At 28.2% G+C, this 10,000-nt stretch overlaps 1 protein-coding gene and 1 long non-coding RNA gene across 3 annotated transcripts in view; one reads left to right on the top strand and one right to left on the bottom strand.

The window, feature by feature from the left end:
* Window positions 1-4,735, bottom strand: part of LOC124953724 — a 6,041-nt gene extending 1,306 nt beyond the window's left edge. The window contains exons 1-3 of the long non-coding RNA XR_007102322.1: window positions 4,322-4,735; window positions 3,926-4,049; window positions 3,387-3,466 (exon numbers count right to left, since the gene is read on the bottom strand). This is a non-coding gene — a long non-coding RNA (uncharacterized LOC124953724). The remainder of the gene's footprint in view (window positions 1-3,386; window positions 3,467-3,925; window positions 4,050-4,321) is intronic.
* The window catches only part of LOC124953711 (inositol-pentakisphosphate 2-kinase), a 46,064-nt gene that overhangs the window by 34,704 nt on the left and 1,360 nt on the right, over window positions 1-10,000 (top strand). The window contains exons 3-7 of one of the 2 annotated variants that reach the window (XM_047505516.1): window positions 6,965-7,173; window positions 7,268-7,699; window positions 7,835-8,307; window positions 8,435-8,654; window positions 9,740-10,000. The exon at window positions 9,740-10,000 is cut by the window's right edge and continues 1,360 nt beyond it. In XM_047505516.1, the coding sequence (XP_047361472.1) occupies window positions 6,965-7,173; window positions 7,268-7,699; window positions 7,835-8,307; window positions 8,435-8,633 (1,313 nt within the window). In that variant the 3' untranslated portion in view covers window positions 8,634-8,654; window positions 9,740-10,000. Of the gene's footprint in view, window positions 1-6,964; window positions 7,174-7,267; window positions 7,700-7,834; window positions 8,308-8,434; window positions 8,828-9,739 lie in introns of those variants that run through there. The other variant, XM_047505517.1, reaches the window with a different exon arrangement.

Below are 10,000 nucleotides of genomic sequence, written 5' to 3'. Positions count from 1 at the left end.
TGTTTTCTCTATAAATTATACATAAAAAAAAAAATCTAAATAATTCATTTTCTAAGAAATTCGTTCGAACGAAAATAAATATCAAATGAAATACGATCCAAATCGATTAAAATCTCATTGATAATTTCTTATAATAATTATTAAAGTTAATCATCCCTTCTTCGTCTTAATATATCTTCTTTATTAAACTTTTCTTAATCGTTACCTTTCTAATTTTAATCTATAAACGTATGACGTATTAAACAAGTTCATTAATAAATATATACACCATAGTATCTATCTATATACTTACATATATATTTATCTATTTATGTACGTACGTATGTATGTATATTTATGTTTTCTATATATATATATATATAGAAGTTGTAAAAGTTGAAGAGTTTAAATATATTTTCTTAACGTTTAAAACTTCCTTGAAAATATTATAAAATTAAACATTGACGTATAGCCAATGATAGTCGAAATATGACGACGTTGATCGTAGGCGTATCTGAAACGTCAAAGACGATATCGTCGTCGTCGTCGTCGTCGTCGTCGTCATCGTCGTTGTCGTCAGCGTCATCGTCGTCTTTGTCTTCGTCGTCAGAGACAACGGGAATGCTCGTGTTACGTCGCCTTGAACTGAGAATCCACAAGCTCTCTAGCAACAAGTGGCAAACCCTCCGTTTTCGCTTTCCTTTTTACCGACTCCTCTTCTCTTGATATCCCCTCTCTCTTCTTTTTTCTCTCTTTTTATCTCTTTCTCTATCTATCTATCTATCTATCTATCTATCTATCTATCCATCTATCTTTCTTTCTATCACTTTCTCCGAAGTACTTTGAAATGGAAAGGAACGCTCGTATCCGAATAAAAAGTAAAATTAATACTTCAGCTCGACGATTCAATTTCATGTTCAATTATCAATGATTGATAATCAGCGAAAAAGAAAAGAAAAGAAAAGAAAAGAAAAGAAAAGAAAAAAAAAGGAAACTTGTTGAATCAAGATTAATATGCCTTGATGATAAGTTATTCTTTGTTTACGATACACAAGCGATATACGCTTTGATCGTTCATTCGCAATAAAGGATTAAATGAGGTTGGTAGAAATAGGAAAAAAAAAAAAAAGTCCAATCTTTTCCTTGAGAAATATTTAGATAAACTGGTCTTTTTTCTTCTTCTTCTTCTTCTTCTTCTTCTTCTTTTTCTTCTTCTTCTTCTTCTTTTTCTTTTTGTTTTGTTCTTGTTTTTGTTTTTTGCAAGGAGAAAAATTTCAAGAATAATCCAGCGAAATTTTAATAAAGTTATTCTGACTTAGTTAAGAAAAATTCAAACGATTTAATTCAAACTTAATCGGAGTTTAAAAAAAAAAAAAAAGTAGAAAGAAAGAAAAAACTAATAAAGTAATTTTGATAAAATCGAAGATACTAATGAATTAAATTTAATGAGATTTAAGAAATTTAAACGAACTGATATCGCTTAATCTAAGCAAAAAAGAAAGAAAAAAAAAAGAGAGAGAGAGAACGAGAGAGAGAGAGAGAGAGAGAGAGAGAGAGAGAGAGAGAGAGAGAGAGAGAGAGAGAGAGAGAGAGAGAGAGAGAGAGAGAGAGAGAGAGGAAAAACTAATAAAACATTTTTGATAAAATCTAACAAAAGAAAGAAAGGAAGAAAGGAAGAAAGAGAAAAAAGGAAAAAAAAAATATAAAGAAACTAATAAAAATAATTTCGATAGGATCTAAAATATTCGGAGAAATCAAGTAAATGAAATTTCGATAAAATCAACAAAAAACTAAAGGAAAAACTAATGAATTATATTCCGATAAAATCTACTAGAAAAAAGTCAAGAGAAAATGATTCTATTAGAGTAATTATCTTTGAATAGAATCGAAAGACGCGAAAACAAAATAAAATCTTTTTTCTCTCTCTTTTTTTTTTCCTTTATTATTATTATTATTATTATTATTATTATTATTATTATTATTAAAACGATCGAAAGACAAAGTTTGAAAGCAATTTTGAACGCAATCTGCAGGATCTAACGAAATATATTAACTTTAATGAAAACAAAACGAAACAAAACAAAACGAAAAGATAAAAAGAAAGAAAAAGAAAAAGAAAAAGAAAAAAGAAAAAAAAAAAAAAAGAAAAGCCAACAATAATTTTGTCCATTTCTTTAATAATAGATTTTCATTAAGACGGATTAAGATTACACGGATATTAAATTCGTCATACTCCTTTTCAAAAGTAATGATGGCCCGTTCTAATACGATGTGTCGTCCGTCTAACGTTAATAGAAACGCTTGGAGGAACGGGCGCGCGCGCGCGCGCGCGCGCACACAAGCACACGCACACGTGCACACACACATACACACACACACACACACAATATGTGTCGTGTTCAAAGTCCATGAATTGTGTAAGAGAACCTGTAGAGGAAGGCCCCCGAAGAGAGTCAGGTACCGTGACAAGAAAGAACCTGATTCTGAACGGGGCAAGGCTCGCTAAAGACCCTTTCTTTCCTCCCACCCTTCTACCACCTCTTACCCTCATCCCCTCCTCCTCAGCCCCAACCCGCCCCCGATACCCCTTCCTCTCCTATTCCCTCTTTTCTCTCCCTTCCACTTTCAACTTCTTTCTTTCTTTCTTTCTTTATTTCTTTCTTTCTTTCTTTCTTTCTTTCTTTGATGGAATATACACAGTACGAGCAACGCAGAACCATAATAAAACCGAGTCGCACGATTCTCTCGCCACGGCACGCATATCCATTTTTGTTCCTTCAAAACTATTTCCGTAATTGCTTTCGTTATTTGATATAATTGATTCTTTTTTCTTTCTTTCTTTTTAAGGAACGCGACGAAAATCTAAAGAAAAAAAAATGAAAATATATATATATATATATATATATATATATATATATATATATATATATATAATGTTGTTATCCTACGAAAGTATCACGAAGAAATATGGATTTCAATATCGTCGATTTATCATCTCTAAGAAATTGTATCTTCCTAAAGAAATTATTTCCGTAATATAAAATGAATAAAATAGTTATTGACGTATTTAAAGTAAGGTATATTTGTAAAATTAAATATTTAATTTAAATGATATTAATCGTTGCTTTTGATATACGTACGTACCGTATCTATATATATATATGTACGGAGATAGATCTGTACTCGTCGAAAGACTGTATATGAATGAAGATCTCTTTCTTAGCCTTGAGAGAGTTCGAACGCTCGACTGTTTTTGTTTTGTTCTTGGAAGATATATTTCTTAGAAATCTACAGCCCAATGTCTGTTTACATGACGAATGATATATACGTATGTTCTCTCTCTCTCTCTCTCTCTCTCTCTCTCTCTATTAATTCTCGTTCTATGTTATTAAAAAAAATGAACTTACCTATACGTATGACTAAGGAGAAGTATGTATATATAAGAAATTAGTATTTCTGTTCTGTCTCGCGTACAATTCTTGGAAATCTGAAAAATATAGGATCATATTATTACAGGATAAAATTAAAAGCACGATGTGTATATATATATATATATATGTATGTATGTATGTATTTATGTATGTATGTATGTATATATTTATGTATGTATGTATAAATGAGTATATATGAAAATCGAATAAAAATCGATCAAAATTATTACAAGAAAATTATTGTTCATTAAAAATGAAAGAGAAGGATATCGATATTGGTGAAAGTAAAGCTAAAAAATTGAAGAAAATGTATGACGCAATAATTCCCTGTTAAATGGTAAGGAGAGACAAGGAGAAGGAAGTATTTCGAAATATCGATTTTATATTTCATCGATATCTTTTGTACATGACAATGTCCCGACTTGAGAACGCGGCTATTTGAAAATCGCTCGTTCAGCTGTCGATTGATATATCGGAAAAAAGTTATACGTTAGAAAAAAAATATGCTAATTTACCTGTAATTATGCGGAACGACGAAGCACCGTCGTTGTAGTCTTGTCAGCGTGTTCAAAATGGCGAGCAGGTCAAAATACGAAAGTGGACTACGTAGTTCGTTCACCGATACGTCACTTCCGGTACCTAGTGAGTCAATGAAAATATTAATTTCATATAATAACAATTATTAAAAAGTAACATGCAGTATAAAATATAGAGGATCGTTGAAGTTATGAAAAATCTGATCAATTGGAATTATTAATATTGACAATAATTTTTAATTAAATAAAAATGCATTTTTTAACCAAGAGCGATATATATATATATTTGCATATACGAAAATCGAATGTATTACGAAATACGATCGATAAACGCAGTAATAAAAATCTAAAAAATTCGGGGAAAAAAGTTATTACCCAATAGCTCTCCCCTCTCCTTTCTCCCATTACACCGGCTACTGGACAATTCGAAGACGCTGATTTTATTTTCATGAATATCTTCTTAATGCGACATTATCACGACTTGCGAACAATGCACGTTAGAAATACACGTTACAAGGAATCGATTGATGTATAAGGAAGAATTGTACGTTAGAAAAAAAATATACTAATTATTTGTAATTAACGAGGACGATACAAATTCCATATTGAGCTGATGTGGTCAGTCGAACAAACATGGCGATGTTGTCCACTTCGTGACTGTTGAATAGTTCGCGCCGCGCATGCGCATAACGTTACCTTAAGTACATCGTTCGTCAAACAATATATTTATTATAAATTTATTATTTTTATTACTGAGAAATATACGATACAATATAAAATTTATAAGGATTAAAATCATGAAATATATTGTTAATCGAAATCAATATAATAGATAATTATTTTTCGATCGAATGAGTAAATTAGACGAAGATGTATATGTGTATCACATAGTAATTACTTATGTACAATTTATCCTTCAATTTCAATATTTGACATCTAAAATAATAGTAAATAAATAATCGATCGATTAAACATAAAAAAAAAAAATATATATATATATATATCTTTCCTCGTAATAATGATATTTTCAATAAAATATTTTTTATTGAAAATATCATTATCACATTATTTAATTAATGATATTTTCAATAAATAATGATATTTTCAATAAAATTATTATATTAATTTGCAGAAATAATTTTTAATTTAATTCGTAGAAGAAACGACGTATTAAACGAGAAAATAATGCCTTCGAATATTATGAAAGGAGAAAAAACGAAAATATTTTGACTTACGTATTCGATACATATATATATATATATATACACTACTGACCTATATTAAATTGGCACACTGACCTATATAATTTCTTAGAAATTATGTATGTAAGTACCTGTTTTTTTCAATGCCAAGGTAGACGACCCGACAAAAAAAAAAAAAAAAAAAAAGAGGAAAAAAAAGAAGAAAAAAATCTCTCGTCGCTGCGTCCACACAGACATTCTCCAACACACAAGCATACGAAATACTTGGAATCGAGCTCTGCTCGGCCGACGACAAACGACCAAAAAGAAAAACTTTGTACATATGTATATATATATATATATATATATATATATATATATATATAAGCGTATACATGTTCTATTTTCTCGAGACATGATTTTCTTATATAAATACATTTACATATATATATGTATATATATACATTCTTGGAAGAGGCCAGTCTATTTCTTATTTTAATATAGGTTTGTAGGAAATGTATTATCTCCTCGAAAAAGAACTGCAAAGGCATTAATACGAAAAATAAAGGGACAATACTTTTCCTATCGTTTCTTTCTAACTTTCTTTTTTTTCTTTTTTTTTTTTTTTTCTTTTCTATTCCTTTCTTTTTTTCGTTCTTGTTTTTTTTTTTTATCACGAATTATTCTATAACATTTTAATATTTTAAATACGTTTACGAGGGAGAATATCGAAGATTTAATTTTATGAAATATTGATGAAACGAAAACCCACGTGCTTTTATAAAAATAACTTTTCTGTCTTTTTTCTTTTTTTTTTTTTCTTTTTTCTTTCTTTTTTTTCATTTTTTTTCCGAATAATTTGCATCGTTCAACTAAATTCTTCTTTGATATTGAATAGATCATTTAATAGATTGAATAATTAATAACGTTGAATTGTTTTTTTTTTTGTTTTTTTTTTTTTTTTTTTTTTTATGGATATCGAATGGAATTCATTTAGAGATATTTTTTTCGTGTTTTTTTTTTTTTCGATTTCTTTTCTTTTCTTTTTTCCTCCTTTTTTCTTTTTTTTCTTATTTTTTTACAGAACGAAATTCAAATGAACAATTTTAGGTTAGTTTTGTTATTTCCTTGGAATCATTTTTTTCGCATGATACAATAGCATAGCAACCAAGGTGTAAAAGGAGTATGTGAGAGAGAAAGAGAAAAAGAGAATAAAAGAGAGAGAGAGAGAGAGAGAGCATCGACATCGTCATCGTTGCCGTGAAACGTTTTTCTTTTCTTTTTTTACTGTTCACCGAACGAGAATCAGCGTGAAAGGCAGTGGTTACTCGTTAGAGTAACTTTAATGAGTCACCCCTTCTTATATCCTTAGAGACGCTTTATGGGAATGGAAAGTAGAGAGAGAGAGAGAGAGAGAGAGAGAGAGAGAGAGAGAGATAATGAGTGATTATTTCGATTCAACGAGCTCTCGTAACTCCCGGTGATTTCAAGTCATTCATTCAGTGCATGTAAATTATCATTGTGTGCATAAATTAATAAATATTTATCTTCAAAAATTATGGTATGTAATTTCATTTGTTTGTTTGTTTGTTTGTTTGTTCGTTCGTTCGTTCGTTCGTTCGTTTGTTTTCTTTTTCTCTTTCATTTCCTCATTATATTCTCTTTTTTTTTTTTTTCTTTTTTTTTTTTTTCAACATAACAAAAAATATCTATGCGTTGATAAAGCATTACAATAAACAAATCACGATTTAATAATAATAATAATAATAATAATAATAATAATAATAATAATTAATGTGTATAAATAATGAACGTCTATTTGTGATATTTGTTACAGAAAAAAGGAAGTACAAGAAGAAAGTCAAGATATATGCCATGAAAATGCCAGATTATACTTTTCTTCCATCGATGTTCGCCAAACTCGATCATGATTTATTTAAAAGTAAATCGACGTTTGCCGTAGAAATAAAACCTAAACAGGGATATCAACGTAAAGAGGAACAACGATTGCAAAAGTGTCCGTATTGCCTTGCACAGTATTACAAGGTAATAGAAATCATTAGAATTATTTTTATTATTATTTTTCCCTTTCCAATAGATCATTACTAATCGATCGAACGATATTTCTCTTTGATTTCAGTTTAATGAGAAAATGATCGATGATAGAAGCAGTTATTGCCCGTTCGATCTTTTCTCAGGGGATGTCGAACGTATGAACGGAGCGATCAAAGGCTTGTTAAGATCACCTCAAAATAATTTGAAGATCTTCAAGGATGGAACGATCGTTTACGATCAAGAATTTTCAACGAATGATCTTGAAACTGTATTAAATGATTTTTATCAAACTGCTGATATTTCTACAAAAGAAGATATCACTGTAAATTTGTTCAGCAATTTAATTTGTGCTATATTATTGCACTCTTATCCTCAGAGTAAACGTTCAGAGTTAATGCGAGCTAAATTTGAACGTAATAGCTTTTATCATATTTCTGAACGTGACAATGAAGTTATTCGTGGCACCAATGAGAAACTCCTTTCAAAAACAAGAGAACTTTTTTATCTTTTACAGGAAGTATGAATTACATTTTTTTTGTTTTTTATATATATTCTTTCATTTATATAAAATAGACATAATATTATCTCTCAGTGAAATATTATTTATTTAACTTCTTTTTTTTTTTTTTTCTTTTTTTTCTTTTTTTTATAGGAATGTAAACGTGAAAGTAGTAATGATCTACCGAAGGACTGTATATTGGAAAGAATACTTTCAATGCAAAGATTACCATATGTCGGTACAGAACATATCTATGATATCTACGATAAACATTCGACAGTGATAAACGATGAGATCATATACTCTCATTTAATAAATTCTTCTTGGAATTATACGAAAGAAGAACACAAGGATACCAATGGAAATCATGCTGACAATTGGCCAAGTACAACTTCTAAAATTAAAGAGAATATTGAGTTAATTAAAAATACAGATCAATGGAAGGAAAATATTTCTTATTACAACGATGAGTTAATAGATAAAAGTAATGATGATAATATCGAATATAACAATGATAAAATATCAAACAACATAAATAATAAAGATCTAATAGCATTACAAAATTATCTTTTATTTTGTACTGCAAGAGATTGTTCAATATTAATAACTTTTCGACAATTAAAACCGTAAGTTGTGTTTATGTATCAATAGAATATGAATATTAATTTCAATCAATGTAAATTTTGTAATATGTTTATATGTTTTCTTTTTTGTTTTTTTCTTTTCTTTTTTTTTTTTTTTTTTTTTCTCCAGGGAAGCACTGCTGTCCGTTCCACAAGAATATGTGATCAAAATATCTGAAGAGCTTTGTTTTCTTACCAGTGTTAATGTCACCGACTTGGATCCAAAAAGTATGCATAGTATTAAAAGGCATCGTCAAAGAGACATAGATATTCTTAATGCGGTAATATCTGTATTAAAAGAAGAATTATCTTTAAATGATCATCAATGAATATTCAAGATAGATATTTAAGTATGTTGAATTTTCTTTTTATTTATTGTTTATCTTAATTCTTTTAATTATGTCTTTCATCCAATCACGTAAATTAATCTTAAATTGATGATTCTAGTTTAAATAATATTATTTACATTATATAATATGAATATTTTATTATATAGAATAATTTGCACAAAGGGACAAATTATTATTCCATTAATTAATTAATTAATTAATTAATAATAATAATAATAATAATAATAATAATAATTGCAAAGTATTATTAATAACATAACAAAGAGACTAAATTATTAACATGAATTATTTAAAAATAATATATATATTACATAATATGGATAAATATGTGCAAAATTCAAAAGGATATAATGTCTGAATCTTTTTTAAATTTTTTAAAGACTTCAAACGAAAAGTATAAAAATTATTTCTTCTGATATTCATATTTCTATCTACGAATTTTATAAGAATCATAAATGCGAAAAGAAACAATAAATTATATTAATTTATTAATCCAAATCTTAACCACAAAGATAACGAGTATTGTCGTGTCGGTATATCGATTACGTATGTTGGTGGCGCTTTGATCGTTTTATTATTACGTCATTCATCCCGCGGGAAAATTTAACACGAGTAAGACGTATTGTAGAAATATTTAAGCTAAAGCACCGTTATACGAGTGATAATTATCGTATTTTTTTCGTACACAAAAATTCCTTTCTTTTTTTTTTTTTTTTATAAGAATAAATCAAAAATAATTATAAATATAATATCATTTAAAATATTCTTTCTAGGGGTTATGTTTGTTTTTTTTTCCTGTTTTTTAACTGCATCTTCTTTTTAGTTGGTTTAAAAAATAATACAAGATGGACACCTATGGAATTATTTAAAAAAAAAAACAATTTGTTCTTAAATAATTCTCAAATAAATTACGTTGTAAATACATGTTTCTTTTTTTTTTCTTTTTTTTTTTTTTTTTTTTGAGACGAATAAAATGTCGATGCATTATCGTATGCATTTTGATTCCACCCATGAATGCATTGATATTATCCCTATGTTATATAATGATCTGTCATGACAGTGATAAAGTAATCGAATTTTCGTAGCAATAGACTCTAAGGTGCAAGGCCGTTCAACAGTTATGAATGGCACGGTTGAAAAGTGGGGAAAGTCAGGCAACGTCAGGACCGAAACAAAAGAAGGCGCAGAACAATGTACCCCTTTTATTAAGAACGACGTTAACATTTTTCTTCAGTCTTATAATTAAATATTGCAATTTTACATGAAAATTTCATAAATCATATTCTATTTACGTATGTAAATTATTATCTTTTTTGATTTAAAAAAAAACCGTGTCATAAAAAAAT

This window comes from Vespa velutina, chromosome 13 (genome assembly GCF_912470025.1).
Source record: "Vespa velutina chromosome 13, iVesVel2.1, whole genome shotgun sequence".
In the NCBI taxonomy this organism is placed as follows: Eukaryota; Metazoa; Arthropoda; class Insecta; order Hymenoptera; family Vespidae; genus Vespa; species Vespa velutina.
The sequence above is the reverse complement of the archived record's forward strand: the minus strand, read 5'-3'. Positions and strand labels throughout refer to the sequence as shown.